Below are 26,270 nucleotides of genomic sequence, written 5' to 3'. Positions count from 1 at the left end.
TGCCTGGGGACTGGAATGGCGAACAGTGCAACCTGTATCTAATCGTGAAGAAACACTGTCTGCAAATAAGTGACCCGTACTTCTCATAAATTACCAGGTATTAAAGTTAAGAATAGGGCCAAGGACTGCTCAGCTTAAAGCACTGGAGGGCTATTACATCCAAATCTAATTCATTTGCTGTTGGGATTAGGATATGTGCTTGTAACTAACACAGCAAACAACAGAACCCTGAAGATGCCTGGGTATTGTGCCTTGAACTTCTCTTCAAAGAGTAAAAATGTAACAGCACTCTTGTACTCTCCCTCCCTCTTTCCTTCTGCATTTTCAGGTGCCAGGCATCAAACTCAGGGCCTCATGCTAATTAGACTTCACAACACCTTGGAATCCAGCTGTTTAGAGGAGGAGGCAGGGAGGCCAAGGTTATCCCCATATACATGAAGACTCTGAGGAGAAGCTGGGCTACATTATGCTGTCAGGAAAAATCCCAGCAGACAGACACCAATATGAGACAACTGCACCAGCTGAGCTGTCTGGTGAGTGAAGTGCAGGGGAGTTTCTGGTACTGAAAGCTTTGGGAGAGCATTCTCTTCCCAGCAGTGTTACAGCTCTTGTGACAGATGCTCTCAGAAGGAGTGATTCTCACACACCTTTATTCCTTCTGCATAAGATCTTACACAGTTCTGGGGTGGGTTGGGCCTGACAGCAGGTGCTTCCTATTGGCTTGGCCTGAGTGACTCATCTACATGAGGAGGGGTTTGGAGGCAATGCCCCTGCATCACTGACCCAATTCTCTCTATAGGGGGCTGTGACAGCGGCCTGGTGCCAGGAGCAGGCGAAGCTCCTACTGGCTCTTCAGGGTCCCCAGGGCTTCAACCCTTAGCTCAACCTTACCAGGCTTCCTCTCAGGGTCCAATCCCCCTGGTATATAATTATGGAACAGATCCCCACTGTGATTTCTCTAAACTTGATATGAAGGTTCTCTTAGGTGTGGAGTAGAAAATGCACATGAATAAATAGAGACGTGGATTACAAAACAAACAGAAGCCATTTTCAGTCTGCTTATGATAATTTCTTATAGCGTTGTGTAGAAAAGAGACATTGTAGTCTGAGTCTGCTATCCATAGAAAGATCAGCACAAAGTAGCTTCTGGCTGGTGTGTGAGAATTTAACTTCCATGGTAGCTCTCACTGTGTCCTCACGGATACATGCCTCCCCTCTCCGTGTCTACATTGTTGAACAAGCAATATAATTCATGCTGAACCTGTTTTCCATCCCAGAGTCCTAGAGTCCTAACACAGACTGTCTACATGAATGCAGTCACTACAAAGATGGCGGACTTCGGACTCCTCAGCCCAGGGGGCTTCTTTGGTAGGCAGTGCCCATGCAAACAGTAACAGCTCACTGTTAGAGCAGTAAAGGCGCGTAGTTCTTGAAAACTTTGAAAACTTTGCTCAGCTTCACCCATGTGCCTTCGTGGTCTGCCTCACGTTCTTTCCATGGACAAGCACTGCAGGAGACGGCTCTGCACCTGCTGAGCTCCTGTGTCTTCCTAGTGAGTCAACCCAGTCCTGGTGACCTCGGGCACTCAGGCACCATGCTTCAGTGAATTACCGCTAGTGAGACCCCCATGTCATTTTAAGATGGTAAAAGTCTAGTCTGTTACAATTCACAACACGATCTGCCTTTTGGACGAATAAGAAATGATACTCAGAAGATGCTATAATATTCATTCCATGAAACTATCACATTATCCTTCACCCATTAAAACAGAACCCAAGAAGCATCTGCAGTCCATTACAATTTGGGTGGTCTTTAAAAACAGAGAAACCCTTACCGTGAGGAGTGATGGTCTGTACAGGTTTAGTAGGGGACCTCACATTCCATATGGTCAATGTACCATCAGAATGACTGCAAATAAACTGTTTTCCTTCATGATGCCAAGCCACAGAGTGAATAGCCTACAGAAGGGTAAAAAACTATTATCAAACTACTAACGAGTAGATTGGTAATGATTCGGGCTTCCGAGCTAGACAATATATTACCTACATTCTCAAAATGACTTAGTCCTTTTATAATATAAATAAGACATTTCCAATTGAAATTGTTTAATCCCTCCTTCTCATTGTATTTCTTAAATTTGCATTAGGAAGCTATGAATAATAATATATGCACTATTTATTGACAAGTTCAGAAAACACATTTTCTCAGAGTTTACCAGAATATGCCCTACCAATACATAAACTACCAAATTACTACAAACAATGCCTGATTGAAGAAATTAGTCACTTGAGAGGCTAGAAATTGTTTTAATGATCTGAAAAACCTATCCTAAAATTCACAACACATATGTAGGATTAAGATCAATGACAGGATGAACATCAGAGCATCTTTTCAATACCTCAGAATAATTATGGAGGTGAGGTGTACTCTGGGAGATCACCCTCTTTTTCTTTGACTTATTTTGTCTCCTGTGCACTAGTCTTTTGCCTGAGTGTGTGTATGAACCATGTGTGTTCCTAGTACACACAGAGAGAGGCCAGAAGACACTGGATCTCTATAAATGGGAGTTACAGACAGTTGTCAGGTACAATGTGGATGCTGGCAATCAAACCTGCATCTTCTGGAAAGCATCCATTGTTCCAAGACATTTTAGTCCCTTACGGAGACCCTTACCTGCTGTGCCATCTCTTTAGAACCATGAGCAGATTTTATAATTTTGATTAAAATATTATACTTCTAACCCACTCTCCAGAAAGTATTTTATGTGTTCACTGGTTGTTTGTTTGTTTGTTGGTTGATTTTTTGCTCTAAATTATGAATTTTCTCTATAAAATCCTCTTTTTAGAAAATCAATTCCTGTGGTTTGCTTTGAATTTCTTATTATCAAGTCATGCCGATGCACTTTTCAGTCCTAATGGCTGAGGGGCTTTTAAAGGTGCCCTGCTGAACTGCTGGAATTGCACAGCACAGCAAGAAGGCATTCAGCTGAAACTCACGAAGGTCTGCTACACATACACATCAACAGTGTCAATTAATTCAATTGCTTATTGGGATTCTTTGTGTGCTTATAAATGTAAGCTAAAATTACAAAGTATTATAATAACAGGTTGGATAAAAACATTTACATGCTGGTGAGCAGAAACCACAAAGGCCAACATTTAATACAACATTTCTGATTCAAAGAGTTTCTATCAAAACTTTAAGCAGAATACTAATATAAACTAAAATATACTTAAGTCACTCTAAAACCTCAATCTTAAAAAGCTGTATCTTTATATTTACTGTAAGTGAATTATGCGGGGAAATGTGATCAGTGATGAGAAGCCAAAGCAAAGCTATGTAACGTATTTTTAACAAGAAAGAGGAAACACAGCTATCGTTTTGGGATGTGACTGGTGTGACCTGAATCTAGTCAAGGGGAAATATTAGAGAGATCAGGCTTCCCTGAAGCTGCCAGACTGGGCTATAGAAGGAGCGTGTGAGGATCTCTGCAGCTATGCCACGGGTGGTGTGATGACGTCACTTCCCAGAGAGAACTCCATGACTCAGAGAGTCCACTGGTGAAAGAGAGCAGCAACGCACTGTGTGTCCTGACTCTTCAGAGACACCCGAAGGTGATGTGAGTGTGTTATGGAGGGAAGAAAGTCTCGGTTTCAGTGGAATTAGAAAATCTTCTGTAACTAACCTAAAATCCAATCTAAGCTGAAACTGAAAACTCAATTCTTAGAGAAGATACCATGAGCTACAGCAATATTTTAAAATATTTAAAATATGGCGATATTTTAGTGAGCATAATCGCAGCTGGTACCCACCTCGTCGTAAGTGTACCTGTAGTCAGCCTTCTTTGACTTGAGGTCCCATAAGACTACTGTTCCAGATTCAAAGCCAATCAAAAGCTAGAGAAAGAAAAGGCCAGTTACTGAGGAATTACCGACTCAGCAAAATACTTATTTGCGGACAATAAAGCTTATCATTGTTCATATCCTTCATGCATGAAACTTTAGTATCATTAAACACCTGTACAGGGAGTTACTAATCACACACACGGCAAATGAGAACGCAGCAGGACAGATTTACATGCGTTTGGTAGTGACTCAAAGTACAACAGATAATGAAGAGAGAAAGCACACTTTTGAAGTCATGGGTCTACATCCTAATGCATGTCTTAAAATTTTAAAAATTCACATGTGCATATGATTGAGCTATTACACATGTTCCAAGACATAGATCACCAGAAACTTCATTTAAAGTACATACTGATTAATTTCAAATAAACACCCCATATTACTTCATGAAACTCAATCTCATCATTCTAATAACCATACCTCTTCCCAACATTAAACCCAGAAGTATGTTCAAGACCATGTACTCCCTCAGGAGCCTGCTGGCTCTCTCTACTGTGTGTCCTCATCACCAGCGTTAACCAGTTCTCAGTCAGAGACCAGGCAGTCATCATGAATGCTAGTCAACAAGAAAAACCGTCCAGTAACTTTAGGATGATGTTTTTCATCTTTCTAACTTATCCCTATTATCTAGTACCAACCTCCTGGAAAAGTGTACAAAGACTTCTGTTCTGACCCATTTCACATTATAGTTGTAAGACCAGTTATGAAATCCAAACCTGATAGGGAAATGTATGCTTTTACTTAAAATTTGTCAGCCAAGACACTCTTTTCATGATTAAATCCAAACTCAATTATACAACTATAAAATTTATTACTGTCTGATTGCTACTTTCCACTCCAAAATCTCCCCTCATACCTCTCCTGCCCAGCTCACTCCATTTGTTGACTTTGGAGTTTGTTTCTGCATTCATGTTCATGTCTGAGGGATGCCATTTAAATGGAATCCTCTGATTCATCCCACATATCCTTCAGGCGTGGTCTTAGCAACTGCTTCTTCTGAAGGCTTGCTCAAAGTACCAAATGTTAAGTCAATATCCGTATGGTGTGCTCCAGTGACAATCCACCCTCTTCCAGGCTGAAGGATTACTTTATAACAGCATTTTCTTTATTTGTGTTCTCTTGCAAACTATAATACTGGTTCACTGGGTAAGGACTAACACTACCTTGTTCACTATTAGACCATAACATATGTCATGGAACGTGACAAACTGCTCATCTGCTGCTCCAGAGTGATGGTTAACATTATTACTGTGACAGGATTTAGAATCACCAAAGGAACATGCCTCTGGGCATGGCTGTGAGGGTTATCCTGACTACGCTAGCTGAAGTAGAAGACCAATCCTACATGTAGACAGCGCCTTCCATGGGCTGGGGTCCTGCACTAAATAAAAAGGAGAGCGTGAGCTAAGCTATAGCTGTCAGGGATGAAATGCGTGCTCCTGGAAGGACTGTGCACCAGTTCCTCTCCCTTTCCCAATCCTCCAGGCATTTTGGATATACGATATGGCAATATCCCATAGAGAAGAAATTCAGAAATAAGAAAACTTTACAAACACACATATGTTAGCAGTTCAGGATGTACACAAAGAGCCCTAGGTACAAAAGCGCCACTTTCCAGACTTGGAACCTTAAGGAATTAGCTTTGCCTATTCCCATTCTAATAATCTAAGAAAGTCACAGTAAAGTTTTAGCCTTTTTTAACCCAGCACAGCATCCTAATGAAGTTAAGAATATGTGCCTAAAAGGTTAAGGTGTAATAAACCTTATACCTTCTCTACAAAATCAAGAGAAGGAACGTAAGAGCTTAAGTTAACCATAAAGTCCCTGAAAAATCTCTGCAGGATGTCCTCCTACCAGAACACGTCGCTTTGCAATGGGTAGCAGTTACTGCAAGACTCCTAACTCATCAACGCACTTAGAGTGACTACTTAGTGTTTAGCCACGCCACGTGCGCACACACACACACACACACACACACACACACACACACAGAGCTGGGAAACATCATGGAAAAGGGAAAGCCAAAGAATGTGAAAGCCAGACAAAGGGGAAAAGAGTATGAGACAGTTTTCTAGACGTAAAACAGCTGTTGCACTCATAAACTCACAGGCACTGGAGCGGGGAGGTCTTACTTTGGCATTTTTTGGTCTAACTGATGTTTTTGTTTTGATTTTCATTCTATGTGTGTGTGTGTGTGTGTGAGAGAGAGAGAGAGAGAGAGAGAGAGAGAGAGAGAGAGAGAGAGAGAGAGAGATGCATGAGAGATCATGCATGAGAGATCATGGGAGGGAACTGGGAAGAGCTAGAGAAGGGAAACATCATTATAAATACATTGTGTAAAATTTCTAATAAAAAACTGTGCTCTCCAGTATAATGTTCTCAGGAGAAGAGACATTACAAACAAGTGTTGAAATGACTTAGTGAGTGACTCCAGGTCGGAGAGACTCTCAGGCTTTCCACTCAGACATTTAACTTTTAAAGAAGTGTCTTGGCAAAAGGAAAACAAAGTGATAATCAGGTTACTGCACATTTGCTTTATGTAAAGTTTCTTTCCAATCACAAAAGTCCATGACCGTTAGCCAACTCACTCCGAACAGTCCAGGTATGCTTCTGCTTCCTAGGGGCAAGCTAAGAGAACTGTGGGAAATAACTATCCGTTTGCCCTTCTGTACTAGCTGAGAGAAGAAAGCACTTGAGTCAAATCCTTCATAAAAGACAGTTTTGGATTATAGATTTCTAACAAACTTTCTGGTGCTCAGGCTAACATCCTAAAATTACACGAATAGGGAAATATCATTAAATGGAATTACCTGAGAGGTGATTAGTTTAAGTAAGAAAATTGAAATTCATAAAAAAGAAAATTTTATTATTTTTAAATGTATTAACTAACTCAAATTAACAATGGCTAAATACAGACTGCATGAGTACAAAAAAATTAAGCAAGACTTTAAAATATAACAAAACGATTCCTATATTATTAATTGGATTACTTATAAAGAAAATGTTACGGAAGCTGAGATACAGACTATTACTGGGGTTTCTTCTTTTACTGTCTATTGTGATGCTAAGTGTGGGTCCCCGGAGACCTGGAGTTTACACATAGCCCGTGACCTGCCCCCAAGTTATCTCGATTGGTAAATAAAGATGCAGATAGCCAATAGCTGGGCAGAAGAGGCAGAGGTGGCGGATAGGGATCTGGAGCTTAGGGTTCCTTGGAGGAGAACCACAAGGGGAAGAAGGCAGAAGGAAGGAGAAGCCGCCGTGGCTTGGGAGTAAAAAAAGGCGGCTCTGTGGGCTGGCCAGGTGGAGTTGAGAGCCGCCAGATGAAACAGAGTACAGAGGAAGTAATGACTCGGGGTCACCGGAAGTAATACTCGGGGTCACCAGAAGTAATACTCGGGGACACCGGCAGGAAAGCAGAGTCTAGAACAGATTGGTGTAAATATAAAGGCTGTGCGTGTCTTCCATCCGGGAGTGAACGGTCAAAGGCAGGGCAGGAACCTCGGCCTGGATTTAATAATTCTACAACGGACAATGTCTATAAAACAATGTGACGGATGACAAGCGCTGCAAAAGCTGTGGACTAAGTTGCTAAGAATGACTATGCCACCAGAAAGGACCCGCCTGCACTATGAGGAAATCAGGGAAACATCCTAAATAAGAATGAGTACCCTGCACCGATTAGACCTTACTAATATTTTAGTACTGTTAGTCCTTTTGATTAGAAATCACTGTAGTTCTTCAACTGGCTGGCCACAGTGAGTAACAACATGACTGCCTTACTCAATACACAAACTTCAGTTCAATCTCAACCTTTCGGCACAAGGGTTGTCCTAGGAGAGTTTGCACATTTAAAAGTCAAAACATCATGGATTTAATTAACAAGTGTTTACTTAGAAAAAATTCTACCTTCCCCTCGTCCATGGGATTATCACTTATATGGACAACAGGTCCTGGGTGAGATTTAGATGACCTGAAAAAAAAAATGAGATTTCTTTACTCAAGTAAAGTTTCAATATTCATTACAATAAAAAAAGAGATTCATTTATGAAGAAAATAGTCCAGTCAGTTGCCAGTCAGAGAAAACATAGTGAAAATCATATGGATATAAGACAGCAAGCTTTGTAATTGCCTTATAATTTCTCTTTATTATATTTTCAATTTAGTCGAAACACTTATTTTAACATAGAAGATCCCCTTTGGCTGTGACGTCAATATTTTAAAGCAATGTGGTGTTAATGCAAGGTATCAGCTGGGGTAGCCCGCCCACCTCTACAGCTCAAACTGGAAGAAGAAAAACCATTCCTTTTATTTTATTTTGAAAACATGCAAATTAATGCTATCTATTCCTATACTAGAGAATAAAAGAAAGTATAGGTAAAAATATTACTGGAATGGTACCCATACATTTGGGGAAAAAATGTATCTGTTGGTGAATGCTGAAGGGCTGGGAAAGGGTGCCACTTCAGACCTGTGAAGACTATACCACCTCCATCCACCAGATGTCATGATCAACTCAAAGACCAGACAACCTCTGCCCCCCCCCCCCACAGCCCCCAGCTTCCAAGAAAGGGTAGAGACATCCTTGCCCCAGAAAGGAAAACTAGCTTTCAGCCCACCAATCTAGCCACACCACGTCTGAGGTAGGTCACATTTCTTTGTCTGTGTGAAAAGATTAAAGCTGTGGAATGCATTTTTCAAGGCCTGTTGCCAACAGCCTCAAACATTTATTATTCACATTCTAAATAAAAGCTTACAAAAGAAATGATAGAAAAACAAACGTTCAGTAAGTAAAAATCACTACTGCAGATTCTGGCCACCACTGTGCAATCTGGTTTTTGTTAATCTTGGCGATAAAATAATTTTTACAAACATTTATATTTCTTCTATTAGATAATGAAAGAAGAGCTTACATTAGTATTTTATAAACACTGGGAACAATACATTTGTGGTCTGTGACCACTACTTTAAAAAATAATTAGAAGATTAAAGAGAAATAATTGAATTAGGAGATAAATAATAAATGTGAGTGTTTTCAACCCCACAGCAATAACTACTACATTGCAACTACCAACTGTGATAGTTTGCACACACGTGAAATATACAGTATACATTTATAAATGTATGTGAATATGAAAAGGCTCAGCTTCATCAACTGTCATGAAAATAGGATAATACTTATAAATGACCAAAAGATCTGTATATAACACCAGGAATGCCTGACCTGCCAATCCCACATAGATTCACTAACTGGCTTTTACATAAAGATAGACTTGACACATTCAGATTTGGAATATTTGCTCAAACTTACAGTTCGATGGCTTTATTCCACATAATGACGTAGCCTGAGAGTGTGAAGGACTCCACATTGACAATATGTATGTTACCTCGTTCCGTGCCCACATAGAGCCACTTACTCTGGAAAGGCAGATGGCAAAATGTAACCCTGCGAGAGAAAACATAGACAGAATGGAAATAACGAGAATGGCTGATAGAGTCTTCCTGACTGTATTAGATGGTTACTTATTATACATAATTAGAAAGGTGAAGATGGATAATAAAATTATAATCATTCATCTATTCACTGTGATTGATAGTTGTGCATGTTAATTCAAATATATTGTCAAGTATATTCACAATAACAGAAATGTATGGCCTTACAGTACAGCATGTTCAAATGGAAAGGGGTTTTGAATAAGAACGTGTTTCAAATCTGGCTACATTATCACCTGTGAACAGATCTAATGTTCAACCCTAGTGTAAGACAAATAATAATTAGTAACAGTAAGGAACATAAACAAATAGTATGCAACGAGAATAACTACTTCTGAGTTATATGCACGGATGTCATCCCAGGCCTCTGGCAAGAGTGAGCACACAGCATATTTGCTATTTCCATAAATGCACAATTCTGTTACATAAATTTTACAAGATGAAAATGCATATTTAAACAGTGAAATATAGCTTATGTTCTTATTCGTTTCTAGAGTTAATGTTCAAGTAGACCTTAAGATTTAGACATTTGTATTACTTAATGTTTTATATGACAAAATGTACTCTTTCTAAAGAATGTACAAGAATAGACTGTAATGAGCTACAGGTATTAAACCAGGAAACAACACAGCCCGATCATCCCTTTTGACATTCTTGGGACTAAATGCGTTCCAGATTCCAGACTTTCTCATATTTTGAATAGTAGCATATTAATAATGGGATATTTTGGGAATGGGACTTAAACCTGAATACAACATTGATTTAAATCACATATGTTCCTGGTTCATATAGCCTGAAGGTAATTTTGTAAAAGTTTTGTGTACCTACATTTTGACTGAAGCCTGTCTTTTGAACTCAAGTGTGGAACTTTCCATTTCTTGTGTCATGTGGGTACGCAAAATTTCACATTTTAGACCTAAACTAGCCTACTTCAGACATTTAGATTAGAAATGATCAACCTATACATCACTATTTCCAAGGCAGTTGAAATCCACACCACCTTTTGGAAAACCTAAGGAAGAGGAAATTTGGAATGATGGGTAAATGTTGTATCTTAATCATGATAATGCTTTATTAGACTGTATATATATGTATCAAAACTTAAACAGCATACACTGTCTACATTTTAGATGCATGTCACTTATAACTCAAAATTGCCTAGCATTTTTGTTTTATCAGGTCTGTGTATAAGGAATTATGAGAAAAGATCTAGTTCTAGTTAACATATAGACATGATCAGTAGAGTAAGACTGCCTATATTCAATTTCCTGATCTGTCATTTATTAGCTACAACACTAAGTAAACTATTCGGTTTTTCAGTCTCCATTTCTAGGTTGCAAAGCACGCCGATCTCACACATTCATCTGAGGGTTAGTAAGGCCAAGCACATTAGGCGCTAACAACAGGGCCTGACAGGAAACATTATCAGCTGTGTATTATTAAAAATGAATTACATTCTCCAGCTGGAGATGTGTCTCAGCACCCGAGTAAGAGCACTGGCTGCTCCTCCAGACAAATCTTTGACTCACAGCACCTACATGGTGGTGTACAACATGGCAGTTGTAAGCTGAACCATGTGGGTACTAGGAACCGAACCCTGGTCTTTTAGAGATGTAGCGAGAGCTCTTAATAGGTCAGCCAACACTCAACCCCCTAAATTACAGCTTTCTAAAATTTCTCTGATTATTTAAGTGAGCAGAGGAAAAAGGAAACACATGATGTTAATCACAACCAATCCAACAATTTATCTGTCATTTCTTTTTTTCCTGGTTCTGAGCATGTGGTTGTATGAAGAGTCAGAAAACTAAAATTCCTCCAGCAAGCGAATGAGAGAAGATGGACTTGACGTAAAGTAGCCCAATTTCCCAATTTATAAATTGAGAATGCTACCCTTCTTTATCGAGAGATCAAAGGTTAAGATGAAGATGAGGTAAAGCTTTTTTTATGCCAGTAACAGAGAAAAAGACATTGGTTACTTTCTGAGCGACATGAACCTTTGTGTATGTGTATGAATGAGTGTTGTTTGGTGTTGGTGTTGGTTTTTTTGTTTGGGGTTTATTTGAGCACTTAATGAAATGAAGTAAGTACCCATAATAGAAGTATAACACTGTGATAATGAAGGACCTGGGGGACAAATGAATGTCAAACTATGGGTGGAAAACACATGATCTCTAATGATCCATCCCCCAGCTAGTATATTATTGTCAGCTGTGCCAAAGGCAGAGGTTTGAGAGGCGTTTACAAGTTCCAGCTAATTTGATTTTCAATGTTTTCAGAACCAGGTAGCACACACATGATGCAATCTACCTAAGACAAGCATGGCTCAGGCCCTCAAGTAGATGCCAACAGGACATTTGAGAGTGGCTGGCTAGATCACCTGAAAGCTGGGGACAAGGGGAAGCCCTCCTGCCTCACCACACTGTGCTGATGGCCCAGAGAAGCATGAGCAAAGAGGACACTGGGCACTGTTGCTACTTCCGCCTGAGGATGGCTTCTCATCCAGCAGTACACAACCGAGCTACTACCATCAAACCAAAATAACTTTAGCTGAAAATGAAGATGGCATAAAAGTCAAACAGGACAATGAATTCCCTTTAAAAACGTTATTGAGTCTCAGCGACTTTCATATCACATACCCTACTCATTGCCTTGTCACTCAGCCTTTGCGACCTCCCCCCAAATAATAATTAAAAAATAAAACAAAACATGAAATAACTCTCACTGTGGAAGCTACACGGTGTCACAGTGTGCCCCACAGTATATCCTTCTGTCCACTCGTCTTTAACTGCAAGTGTTCACTGCGGTGAAGGCCTCTGATCTGACACAGTATCACCACTGATCTTCACCAGGACAACTCCTGCTGTTGCCCTGTGTCATGGAGTTCCGGCAGCTTTGGATCTGAAGGATCATCCCTCTCACATGCTCCAGAAGTTCACAGATGAGATAGAGGTTAGGGTGATCCAAATCCAAGCCCTGCACAGCCATGGACCCAGACATGGGCCTCAGTGACAGCATGGGCTGGGACCCTACCAGGGCCTGGGGTGGCAGGGCAGGCCAGGCACAGCAGGGCACACCTCTCCAGCCTTGAGCCTCCAGCTCCACGTCTCAGACTGTTCAGCCTCTCTCGCTCTCCCATCTGCATCCTATATACACGAACGTCATAGTGGCTCCTGCTGCAGGAGGTCATGTGGCTGGTGGGCCTCGGGTGTCTTCCTCAAGCTGGAGCTATGACATGGCAGAGAGGACAGGCCTCGGAGTGTCCCTCATACACTGTACCATGTGCTATGGCAGCGGGTGGGCCTCTGGGTGTCTACAGCAAGGCCGTGTCATGTGGTGGTCCACGCTGTAGCTGCAGGCAGGACTCTCTCTCGGTGTCCTGCCCATGCTGGGTGGCATGGTGGCAGGCAGGCCCCTTAGCATCTTATTATTTATTTATTTGTTTATTTGTGTAGGCTAGAAGTCTATGAATAGAGTAATACTCTCTATTCAGTCATTTCTCTCAGCCAATTTCCATGTCCCAAAGTTTAATTAACAGAACAAGGAAGTTGCCCTGAACTGAACTCAACACTTTGGACAGGAAAATATATTCTTACACTTATAAAATTAAGTTTAGAAAGCCAGAAAAAAGTCTGAGGAATACATACCATGCCATGTATCACAAGGCTGAAATACTAACTTTGAATCAGAATCAAATTCATATTCTTTCTTTTATATTTACTTTCCTCCTCCTACACACAGACTCACACATATACACACAAACACACACACAGACACACACACATACACACAGACACACACACATACACACACACATACACACAGACACACACACACACAGACACAAACACATGCACATACGAACACATACACACACACAAACACAGACATACACACGTACGGACACACAGACACATACACACATACACATACAGACATACACATGTACAGACACACATACACATACAGACACACACACACACGCGCATACACCTATGTGTGAACTTATACAAATGTGTTATATTAAAGTTGGTTTTTGTTTATTTCTCCTTCCCCCAAATTTGCTATTCCTGTAAGTTTATAAACAACTGGAATATGTTTTCTTATCTTCCTATCATGTTTACAAAATAAGCAATAAGCAAAGCATGAAAGATTTGAGGTGGGCAAAGAGCCCTGGTTTTTTTTCCCCCATTTTCCAATTTATAAAATTTTGTATGTGTGCATACACATGCATGTGTGTGTGTGTGTGTGTATGTGTGTGTGTGATGATGTGTGTGGATGTGTATATGTGTGAGTGCATATACATGTGGATATGTGTATACCAGTGTATACCATATATACACATACAGCTCTGGGCAACACTTTCTAGAACAACTTTTTCCTGAACCATGGGTTCCAGGAATGAAACCCACATTGCCAGTCTTCTATGCCAAGTCCCTTACCTGTTGAGCCATCTCTCTTTATTTTTTGTTTCTGAGTCAGTGTCTCATACATGTAGCCCAGGCTACCCTGTTAGTTGACATGTCAGGTCTCTTCACAAATGGACTTCTGGACTGACATTCTGGGTTTTCATCCATTTGTCAAATCTTGTAAATTACTAAATTTAATTTCTAGAGCTCGGCCAGGGAGGCACAGGGCTACCCAGTAAAACAAGCACCACAACTTTGTATTTCTCTTCAAATTATACATTCAATTATATATTTTTGGTATTGTACAACCTCTTTTCACCATGTAAGTTTAAGAATCATGAATGACCTTTTGAAAAGATTCCGAGTGCAATGCTATTGAGTTTATAGATGAATCTGGGTTATCTGTGTGAACACCAGCTCGGGTCTATCACACTAACCTTAACGACTGTTCACCCTGTTAGAAAGGAGTTCAGCCATGAGGGGTGGGGCCCCGTGAGTCACTCATCTACCCTTGCCTGGGTGTTAATGTCTTATTTTTATATGTGACCAACTAACTGTTAGTAGCTCTTCCAATGGAAGCTTTTTTTTAAGCTATACGTTTTCTTCACTTATACCCTGACCAGTCATGTTCCTCCTACCTTCTGTTTTTATTACCATTGCCCTGGCAATTCTATCAGAGGAAATCTGCATATCGTTCCCCTTGATCACAGACTCACTGCCTTGAACTGTTCATCTTCATTCAAGTAAATTAATGTTAACTGTAAGTGGGAAGTTAGTAGGGAAAGCAGCTTATTTCTGACACTAAGAGGCTGAAGTCTAACTGAGCACAATAATTAGAATAAGGCAAAGTGAAGAGAATTGCAGAACCAGTGAGCAAAAAAGGGAGCATAAGTAACAGCACCACAGTGTGCACCAGCGTGAGCACTCAGTACAGCACCACAGTGTGCACCAGTGTGAGCACTCACTACAGCACTACGGTGTGCACCAGCGTGAGCACTCAGTACAGCACCACAGTGTGCACCAGTGTGAGCACTCAGTACAGCACCACAGTGTGCACCAGTGTGAGCACTCACTACAGCACTACGGTGTGCACCAGCGTGAGCACTCACTACAGCACCACAGTGTGCACCAGTGTGAGCACTCACTACAGCACCACAGTGTGCACCAGTGTGAGCACTCACTACAGCACTACGGTGTGCACCAGTGTGAGCACTCAGTACAGCACCACAGTGTGCACCAGCGTGAGCACTCAGTACAGCACCACAGTGTGCACCAGTGTGAGCACTCACTACAGCACTACGGTGTGCACCAGTGTGAGCACTCAGTGCAGCACTACAGAGGGTACCAGCTCTGATCATCATGGCACACAGTGGATCATAAACGTAGTCAGACAGTTCTAGATCTAGAGCGAGTGAAGAGAAGGCAGCACTTGTCTGAGGCACGCAGTCACAGGCTCCTGTCACCTCATCCTATCTCTTCCAGCCCACACTAGCAGTGCTTATAGCGATGTGGACTTCTCAGTAATTAATTAGGTGAGCAGATGCCACTGTAGCTACACTGTTTCACACCAGCCACACCATCCTCTGAATATAACTGTTTTTCTAGACCTTTGCTCAGACAAGAGTGAAATGCTTACACTTTCCATAGGTCTTCGATCTGGTTTATAACAGTGGGCTTACCTTTTATTTCTTAAAGGAGCCTCCTGTGAGAATAAATACTGTGGGGAGACCTGAGTCATTTGGTAAGCCGTCACCTTGTATTTTTCTCTAGGCTACATTTTCAAAAGTATTCTCTCCTTTTGTCACTTCCATCAGAGTGTGAAGTCTGCTGAGTCCTGGTTCCTATATACGTCTTCCTTCAAGTCAGCATTCTCTTCTTGCATTGTATCATAAAGAAGCAAGTCACACCTTTAACCTTTTCCTGTGAATCTCAACCTAAAAACATGCTAACCGTGCGGCCATCAGTAAGGAGACGATTGGCCCCTTGTGTAAAGAAGAACCACTTTCTCTAGCTTCCACTACCGCATTTCTCCCTGCACTCTGGGTCTGGTGACAACCACAGACAGGAGTATGAGAACTACAAACAGCCTATTTGAGGCAATTGGAGGCCTTCTCTCATATGCCTCAAAGTCCAAGGCCCATCTACCAGAGCCACTGCCACATGTGTTAGCCAGTCACCAAGCACACATGAAGCACAGGACTATTTACCAGTGATGTTACAGCTCATTTAGATGCCCTTTACAATGATGTTGAGAAGTACTGTTCTCTAGGCATAGTAAGGCTGCTACCCACTGGGAACCAGAGCGAAGTGATTAACCAAACCAAAGACTCACAGGATCTGCCCTAGATTCCCACCTGAGATTAATATCTGTCCCTCTTCCCCTCCCTCTCCCACTCTATCCCTCCCTTCCACTCTGCACATGATCCTGTCTTGGCTGCAAGTGGTGTTGGCTGGTGCTAGAGGAGACAAGAGGGAGGGGGACAACTGAAAGGAGGATTTCATCTCTGCACCTTTCAAAAGTTAGTCACTCTTCCTAGGGTGGGGCCTTTCCCTGATAAACTGTTCTGGGATCATGCACATTCTAATAACCCTTAACCCAAGCTCCTGTAACCCAGCCCTCTTAACTCACTGGCTCAGCAGGCTTGACTTAGGCGGAATTTGTTTTTTTGTTTTTTTTTTAATCTCTGTGAATGGTACCCAGTTGAATAAGTGAATTTGCTTCTCTTCAGGAAAAGTACTAACATATATTTGCAAAATGAAACCACAGAAGGACTCATTTCTCAGAACACAGCCCTTGCAAGTGACAACATTTCTGGATTCTAAAATTGTATTAGTTTTTATTGCTGCGTAACAAATCACTAGAAACTTAGTGAGTTAAAACAAGACTCACTATTTCGGCTTCTGTTGGGTCTAAACATCTGTTTAGATGCTGCACCTGGAGGCTCTCTGCTTAGCAACAGAAGCACCTGAAATGCAGGTTTCCAGGCAGCCCAGCTGCCTTCCTAAATATCTTTTTGAAAACACTGAAACAATCTTCTCCAAGCTCATTTGCATTGCTAGAAAAATCCAGGGTCTCCACTTGCAAGACAGTCTACAAGTTCTAGCTCTCCCTCGTACCCTGACAGTGAGATTCACTCGATCTCCGTGGCCAACACTGACGAAGGTCCCTTTTACTAAACCATCTTAAACCCCGAGGTTTATCTGTCAGGAAGACTCTATTCATATTCACAACATTCCCCTGATTACATCGAGCCCACTGGGTATAATCTTCCTAGTTTAAGGAGAACTAAAGTAGGACTGTAGTCACACCTCACCTAGATGATTGTGTTTAAACTGAGGCCAGCTCTGTGGGGTCAGGCAGATGCTTAGGTTCCTGCCTCCCTGGCTACATAACCAGGAGTAGGGCTGTCCTGGGACATGTGGTAAGTACTACAGCCTTTTAGAGAGCTTGGAACACTGCTTTCTTACCAGCAGGTCAAGAAACTCTCAGCCTCCTCCTACTTTCTGAAAGGCGGCTGTGGCTTTAGTTGGTACTTTCTGGGCGACAGGTTTTTAAATTTACATTAGTGTCTAATTTAACTGTGTAGATTATTACTTAGTTATTTCACTGCACTTTTTTAACTTTCTCAAACCTGAAGCGGTATTGCTTTGGTCCACTCCTCCGGCCGGAGGCCGGTATGCAGAAGTGAGATTCCTCAGCATTCTACCCTGTGTTCCACCCACTGCTCCAACACGATGAGCTCTGCTATTTCTGATTCTGCTGACCACTGGATAAGTGTGGCTCATTTATTCACTCCTTTGTGTGGGTATTTTTATACGACTGATTCTACTGAATAAAAGATGTGAATATACTCTCATATTCACATTTTGTAATATGGCCTCTTCTTTAATCTCATCTTTTTAATGTTAATTTATTGTAAGGCCCCTATGTAATCTGATCAATCTCTCTAAATATCTATTTTCTTTTGTCCAAAGTTTTGGCTTTTACAGGTACTTAATCTCAGAAGTTACCCAAAACTTTCTTATCACCTTTTTTTTTTTTTAAATAGTTTCAAGTTCATTACATGGTAACTTTTTAACACTGAAAAATTTGTCTAAACATACCTATTTCTAATATGACTTGTGTCTGCACTCATCCATCTTCTGAACGGTGCTGAATATCATTCTCAAATTCCTGTTTCGTAGCCCTGAATTCCATCCAATCAAATCATCTGTGTCTAAGGTGTGTACCCTTTTCACTAAGCTTTTTGTCAAAGAAAGGTATTATGTGTGTGGTATGGCAGTACACCACCTGTAATCCATTACTGGTGATGGGGAGGCAAGAGGATCAGGGAGTTCTAGACCTTCCTGTACTACATGAGACCCCACGCTTATAAAAAACAAAACAAAAACTCAAGTGTTTTGACAAAGGCTGTACTTCTTGATCTTTAATTCTATACTGAACTGCACTTAATCATATTTAATTGTACAATAAATTAATTCAAAGTCTTCTTAAGACTTGTATGGATAATTTTTAGTTTGGACTTTGGCCAACCACATGTTTCCAGCTCCTAGTTTTGTGATGCATACATGCCTGAAGAGAAAATCATAAGCTTTATAAATAATCAAAACACCACAGTTTGGTTAATGTCATATAAACTAATGGTATAATGTGGTAAAGGACCTTTTGTTGCTTCATTAACTTATTTATTAAGAAGTGGGGCTAGGAGAGCAGCCAGACCCTGCTGCACACTGGGAGTGCAGACGTTCCATTGGTTGGTCGCTATAGGAATGATGTTTTCCAATCGCCAAATAGTTATTTTCTTATATGACTTTTATTAACTATCAATTATTCTCCAATGCTAGTTAAACTAAATTCTGAGTATATCACATAATGTACTTTAGAATACATAATGATTACTTTTAGATTAAAAGGATGCATCTACAATTAAGTGAAACAGCCATAGATAAATTGTAAATCAGAGTATTAGAAAAATGCATCTTTAGAAATACATTTCAGTATCTATTGTCTTGCAGCTATTAGGGCATTTGAGGGGAGGAAGTCTTTCTTACAACATTTCAGTGAGGAATATTTCCTTTATTTCCTGAGAATAAGTAACATTTATGTGGAAGTTTCATAAACAATAAGTACTATATGTTCAATGTAAATATTAGACAACCTCAGCCCAGAATAGGGAGTCTAAATCTTTACCCCATTTCCTAGTTTTGATTGTTTATATTTCTATTTGAAAACTCATGAAAAAATTTAGCATTGTTGAAAATAATGCTCATTTGAATTCATAGTGATAAGTTACAAGTAGGAGGGGGTAGTTATATCTGCTTATTAATCCAAGAATTCTTCCTAATTAAATGTCCTTCAAAGGAAAAATATCAAAGTGTACACCAAATGGAACACACTCTGCAAGTGTCACAAAGAATTTCACTTATCAAATTCTCAGTTTCGATCAAAGCCAAGACTTTCTCCTGCACATGAATAAACTCAGTGGTGCGTGCTAAGATTCCCAGTACTAAGCGAGAACAACAGAAGCAATGCCAGCTTCTAGGACTGCACAGTAAATTATCACAGACAGAAATTTCTGTTCTTACAATTCTGGAAGCTAAAGGACAGACATCAAGTCCCCAATGAAGGAGTTAGAGAAAGGACTGAAGGAGCTGAAGGTGTTTGCAACCCCATAGGAAGAACAACAATATCAACCAACCAGACACCCACTCCCCCCAGAGCTCCCAGGAACTAAACCACCAACCAAAGAGTACACATGGACAGACCCATGGCTCTAGCTGCATATGTAGCAGAGGATGACCTTGTTGGGCATCAATGGGAGAAGAGGCCCTTGGTCTTGTGAAGGCTGGATGCCCCAGGGCAGGGAGGTGAGAGGGAATGGGTGGGTGGGGAGTCATCACCCTCAAAGAAGCAGGGGGAGGGGGAAGGGATAGGGGGTTTATGAAGGGAAAACAGGGCAAGGGGATAACATTTGAAATGTAAATAAAGAAGATATCCAATAAAAGAAAAAATATTGAGAAAAAAAAAGACACCAAAAGAGTTCTGAGGGCTCTGGAGCAGGCTGTTACTTGCTCTGTGGCTTAATTTCTCCTATTGCAAGCTACCCTTTACTCTATGAATTAAAAATGCATTATTTGACATGATATACATTCTTCCTTCCTTCCCTGGTGTGTGTGTGTGTGTGTGTGTGTGTGTGTGTGTGTGTGTGTGTGGTTTTTTCTCCTACAAAGATAACACTCACATTAACTCAGGTTTTTTGGAAAGACCCTATTTCTAAATAAGGTCACCTTTGGGGGTTGGGACTTCAACAGTTTGGGAGGCAGCATTCAGTTTGTAAGAGAGGTCAGAGCAGTGAAGACCACATCAAAGTGCTCCCTAAGACACATCACTGTTTCCAAACCCTTTCAATGGTAGAGCTCACACTGCTGGCACATGAGATCCTGTGGCCAAACTGACATGGCAGATTCATCTCTAAAAGGCTGGAACCTGGTGATGGCACACAGCCTACATACTAATGACAGAGAAAAACAAAGAGTGCCTCACTGCTGAAGTCTGAAAGTAAGGACCTTTTCTTTTTAGGCTCACTTCTACCCTGCACCCTGGTTGGTGTAAACCACTCCCTGTGAGGCTAAACCGACCTGCACCATTCTCTGAAGTCCGGGCCTCTCCTGGCCACTGCAGAGAAGAACATGACTATATTTGGAAGACGAAACGACCAAGACGAAGTCACTTATCAGCCCTAATCCAGTATGGCTTGTGGGGAGCCCACGGAAGACAGGGAGATGACATCCATCCTCAGGCTACAGCTTCAGAATCAGCCTGAGACCCGGAGGGAGATGGGGCTCAGTGCTTCAGCTGATTGTGGACAATCAGTGGGCTGCTCAGCCAGGAGGACAACCCTATGCTTTTTCTTGCTCAAAATCAAACATCATCCCGTGGAAACTATAGTATGTATTTATTCATTCAGTATGAAAAAATAACATTTAATTGGGAACCTGGAAAGTTTGACTGTCCTCTTGGCTTTCACCAGTTTCCACAAAGTAAGACCCAAGTCCTTGTTTATGATGTCAAATTCTGCCCAGCACTCAGGACTAAGATACATGTTCTCTAATTATCCTCAGATTAAACAGGAAAACTGGAAAAAAGGCTGTTTAACACTTAAAAAAAAAAAAAACAGTAAAGAGCCAGGGACAAGGGAGGCACCCAAGAATTAATGGGGGTGACCTTAGCTGTGACTCACTACATTGGGGATATGGAACCTGAAGAGGCCACCTCCTGTAGCCAGGCAGGAACCCCAGTGGGACAGTGACATCGATCTGCCCACATAACTTTCAACCCCAAATTCATGCTGTCTGGTAATGCAGGCAATCAGGGCGGAAGCAGATGGAGGGAACGGCCAACCAATAACTGGCCCAACTTGAGACCCAACACCAATCCCTGTGAATGCTACTCTGTTATGCCTACAGACAGGAACATGTTGTCCTCTGGGAGGCTCCACTCAGCAGCTGACTTAGACAGATACAGACACACACAGTCAAACAGTGGATCGAGCTTGGGGACTCTTATGGAAGAATAGGAGGAAGGATTATGGGCCCTGAAGGGATCAGAAACTCCACAGGAAGACCAAGAGAGTCAACTAACCTGGACCCTTGGGACTCCCAGAGTCTGAACCACCAACCAAAGGATATACATGGGTTGGACCTAGGCTTCCCAGCACATGTGCAGCTTGGTCTTCATGTGGCTCCTGAACAACTAGAGCAGGGCCTACCCCAAATGCTGTTGCCTGTCTGGGGGATGTGTTCTGGTAGCTGAACTGCCTTGTCTGGCCTCCGTGGGAGAGGAAGAGCCTAGCCTCACAAAGACTGGTGCAGGGAGGGAAGATGATACCCAGGGGGGCCCCATTGGCCCGGAGGAGAAGGGGAGGGGATAAAGGGGAAGGGTTATGGGGAGGATGATGGGAAGGAAGAAGTGAGTGGGACATAAAGTGAATAAGTTAAAAAACAAAACCAAACTAGACTATGAGGCTTATGAGAAATTTTTCTATAAACCAGGAAAACATCACACAAAGCAAAAAAGTAATTTTCTCAAGTTTATAGAATTAAGGAAAGACTTCTGCCTCAACTATCAGAGAGAGGGGGGGGGGGACCAGGGCCCACTGCTAAGCTCCGCCTATCACACCGACTGTTCACAACCAGCACAGGACATCTTCCGAGGGAGGCATTCCAGATGCATTTAGTCCTGCCTGCCTGAACTTCTTGTTTACTACAGCCTCCATACACAGCTCAGGGCACTTGAACCTTGAACAGGCTTTAACAAGCTTCTGCGTGCTATGTGGATAAGCACACCTTACAGGTCTAGAATTGGAAAATCATCGATTCATTCATTTGTCAGTTTTATAGCAGGGCATACAGCTGGACCAATGGTCAGGATGGTCTTACGTAGTGGGGCCCAGTCACGGGGGCATGGGAGACAACAAACGCCAGGTTTCATTCACCCAGAAAAGCGACTTCTGTGCACTTCTCACGAAGGGACCTTTGTCTGCCAGTGCATCTTAGACTGACTGCCACCCCCACCAGGACATACAATTCCTTTCATTGCTGTGACCAAAGTGCCTGATAAAAACTAGTTCAGGGAGGAAGGATTCCTCTGGGTTCCATGTTTCACAGGCTCAATTCACAGTAGGTTGGTGCCACATGCTTGGGCAGAAGCTGAAGGAGCATGTGACTGAGAAAAGTCTTCATTTCATGTGAAACAGGAAGCAGAGCAAGCAGCAGGAAGGAGAAAGGGGTACTACAGTAAAGACCCCACACTCAATGACCTACTTCTTCCCACTAGGCCTGACCTCCTTTCCACAGCAGCACGAACAGGGCCCAGAGCTGACGGCAGGCTTCTGGGAATGGACAGGGCAAGAGCCGCAAGGACTCCATGTAAAAACTGTAACCCGTCCTTAGGAACACTGCGCAGCAAACAACCTGCATATTTGATTACCATCAGCTCCTAATACTGGGTCCCTCAATGCTCAGTTATTCCATCCTGAGTGTTTAGCAGGAGTCTTATACTGAACATGCTTGTGGGCCTGGGCAACGCACTCCCAGAGTCCTCTGCTCAGCTGAAAATGGACGTGTCACTGACAATGGAGGCATCAGACACACTCTTCGGCTAGAACGCCTGCTCCCAGCATGCTCTAACAAGTGTAGACGTACGTTGTAAGAACGTCCACATCACTCCATCATTTCGAGTCGCTACAATTCAGGGTTTCTTGGTTTTGGACCACATGGTTCTCTGTCGTAGGTTCCATCCTGGGCTCTATAGCAGGGGTAGCCGGATTTCTGGCATTTATCCACTAGAAGACAGCAGTGCTTCTACCTGTGACATTGAGAGTTCTCTCCACACACGGCCAATGATGCTTCTTGGAGTCCGAATGATCTGAGTGTGACAACCACCCTGCTAGAGCATGGCGCTGATGACAGGGTAAGCTCCAGGACCAAATGCCCACCTGACATACAGTGTACGGCACTGACACTGACACAGCACCCCTGAGAAACCACCAGCAAACAGATCAAAGGACTGCAGAAGTCAAGAGGTAGAAAACAAGTTTACTTTTCTCCTTTGTTTGCCCAATGGACTTTGCTAGAAACTTCTCTTTCAGTTCTGCCTTTCTAGAAGCACGCATGGCTGAACTGACACAGTGTGTGTGGTTTATCTTCCCTATCGTGATATAACCAACAGCAACAGTTACTGACTCCTTACTAGGTCTACTCTGCATTTCCACGCACTCACACTTAGTGTAGACATGCCCTTGGATTGGTGCACTGCGAGAGGCGGTATCTTCAGACTCCTGCAGCTTGCCTTGGTCTAGTGGGAAGGCTATGGGGGTGGAGGAGAAGACCAGCGACAAAGACTGACAGCTGAACTTAACGCTCATTAACACTGGAACATAGGCATAGACCTTGGGCAAAAGAAGTGATTTTATCTTCAATGCCAACTACTACTACTACTACTACTACTACTACTACTACTACTACTACTACTACTACACACACTCACACTCATCTAGAAACAGTCTTACAAACTGTAAAGGTTATATATTAATTCATATTCCATGTCAAATGTAAACACCATATGAATCAAGGGAGAATCATATAATGAAAACTTAGGAGTTCTATAAAAACACATGGAGTAGAATGTTTAACAAAACTGTTAAGAAGAGCTCTTCAGGCAATACCTAAAGCTGACAAGTCTTATAATGAGAGATATTTTAGGCCAACTATTCTGCTTCCAGAAATTTATCTTTAGATAAACTTACGTATGTTCATATATATATATATATATATGTGTGTGTGTGTGTGTGTGTGTGTGTCTGTCTGTCTGTCTGTGTGTGTCTGTGTGTGTACATATAATTATACAGTACAACATAAAAAAGCAAAAGGAGCAACTATAAATGTCTGTGATGAAGATTTACTGAGCACACTATGACACTCTGACACCATAGGAAAGTATGTAATGAGGAGAATGGCCCAGAGAGCTCTAAAGGTGCTGATATAAGATAAGATGTTGGGTAAAACAAGTTATGGAAAGACTGTACAATGTCCTTTTGAAGAAAAAAGAAATAAGAAGCTGGACAGAGACTTGTCCTCACTTTTCTACATATACTGCAATTGCGCCTAGGAATCAAAGGGAGAGACTTTACATAGTTCTCTGTGGGAAAGAAGAACTCTGCTGTGTATACTCTGACACTGAAATTACTTCTCAACACACTCCAACCCCAAAAGAATATTGTTCAAAAAGCACATCAAAACACAAGAGCAAGTGTTCTATCTGTTTGAAAACAGAGTTCTTACCTTTCTCTGCAAAATTTGAGTGAATGTAACACAGCAGGCCTTTTCTGACGTAAATTCCACAAGTGTAAGGTGTCATCAGCCAAGGCACTCACAAGGGCTCCCTTGAAAATAAAGTATATTTCATATGTGATCATTTTTATGCTTCCAAATAGCTGCTGAAATAACCCCATAAATTTAAAATCTTTTTATCTACAGATTATAGTTTTAAGAAATATTTGTGTCATCCAAATTCCAAGTGACAAATGGAGAAGAGTTATGTACAAATATGTATCTAATTAATGTTTTCACTTCTTAAGTAACTTACCATCTCATAACACAAAAATATGCTAGGGTCTAGTGGCATGGCTAAAACCTCTAAGATGATTAGATAGCAGACCACAAGTTATTTTATCATTAATATGGATACGGTCTTGACTAAAAACAAAATACAAAGTGACCTCATTTTATTTATGTGAGGCAAATACTAATAGACGCCCTTTACTTAGATCATGACAACAGAATATGACAGTATTCAGCTCTGACCAGCAGAAAACACTGACTAATCAGTCCATCCTATCACTCCTGGGTGAGTGAGGCACAGAGGGGCTCAGTCTTGCCCAAACTCAACGTTGGAGTTTTCAGAGCCAGGACCTCTCCAAGTGCACTTCCATTAAAGCCCCAGAGAAGACTGAGATGCAGTAAAAGAGTAACAATCTGTAGACTACAAAGGGGATTGGTCACATGTCCAAATTTATTATGATGCCTTTGTCCATTGAGCCATCTTACTGGCCTATCTTTCATTCATATTTTGGGACTTATTCTATAGAGCCTAAGAATTTAGGGCAATCAGAATGTTCACAGACTATCCTCAAATTTAAAGAAAGTGGAGCCCTTCTCAGCCGTCTCTATGCCGTGAAATAGAATTTTCTCTAGCTCCTTTCACACTTCGCATTCTCACAGTCAAAGCCAGGACACGTTCAAATGGAAGCTGCTTCCCCAGAAATATGTGGGAACACTTTGTTAACGTACTCTAGTAAATGCTGTGTTTAACACTAGTTCTATACAGGTTTTTTAATGCTATGTAACTTCCAAAACCTTTGAAACAATAGTTAAAATGTAGCATGAGGTAACAAAAATATTTTTATTTTATTTGCAACCTTATTCTGAGAAAACATATTGCATACTTGCGGTGGCACCTTAAAATGAATTATGACTGCATGTGACTCTCAAGAAATTACATTTTTATTCAAATATTTACTTTTAAGTATATGCAAGCAATCTGAAGAACTAGATTGTTCTAATTTGGGGTCTCAGTAGGAGGAATAAACACCAGTCACTAACCTCGTTAATCAGGAACTGGAGTTGAATCACTGCCGCTCCACTGTCATGCTGGCAATAACACTCCACCCCTGGACGACCAAAGCTGCCATCGGCCCCATTAAGGAGTTTGTACCATGTGCATTTTAAAAGGAACTTTTTAGGTTATGTAACCAATAAATATTCTGATGACCTGATATTCAATCCAGGCCACCTAAAGAGGCTGATATACCCAGAGCTTTATTTATTAATAACCACAAGTCTTATAAATTAGTTTTAAAATAAATAGGAAAACTTCTTTCTAGAAAAAAATAAAACATTAAAACGT

At 41.5% G+C, this 26,270-nt stretch overlaps 1 protein-coding gene and 1 non-coding gene across 4 annotated transcripts in view; both read right to left on the bottom strand.

The window, feature by feature from the left end:
* Stxbp5 (syntaxin binding protein 5) overlaps window positions 1-26,270 on the bottom strand; it is a 143,521-nt gene that overhangs the window by 71,684 nt on the left and 45,567 nt on the right. For all 3 annotated transcript variants that reach the window (XM_032894986.1, XM_032894987.1, XM_032894988.1), the window contains exons 3-8: window positions 25,967-26,048; window positions 24,647-24,747; window positions 9,217-9,351; window positions 7,815-7,878; window positions 3,813-3,896; window positions 1,835-1,958 (exon numbers count right to left, since the gene is read on the bottom strand). In XM_032894986.1, coding sequence (XP_032750877.1) covers window positions 1,835-1,958; window positions 3,813-3,896; window positions 7,815-7,878; window positions 9,217-9,351; window positions 24,647-24,747; window positions 25,967-26,048 — 590 coding nt within the window. The remainder of the gene's footprint in view (window positions 1-1,834; window positions 1,959-3,812; window positions 3,897-7,814; window positions 7,879-9,216; window positions 9,352-24,646; window positions 24,748-25,966; window positions 26,049-26,270) is intronic.
* LOC116894967 lies at window positions 12,843-12,973 on the bottom strand. Its single transcript, XR_004387159.1, has one exon. It is a non-coding gene; the product is annotated as a small nucleolar RNA SNORA36 family (small nucleolar RNA).

Source organism: Rattus rattus, chromosome 2, assembly GCF_011064425.1.
Source record: "Rattus rattus isolate New Zealand chromosome 2, Rrattus_CSIRO_v1, whole genome shotgun sequence".
Classification (NCBI taxonomy): domain Eukaryota; kingdom Metazoa; phylum Chordata; class Mammalia; order Rodentia; family Muridae; genus Rattus; species Rattus rattus.
This window is presented reverse-complemented; position numbering and strand designations above follow the sequence as displayed.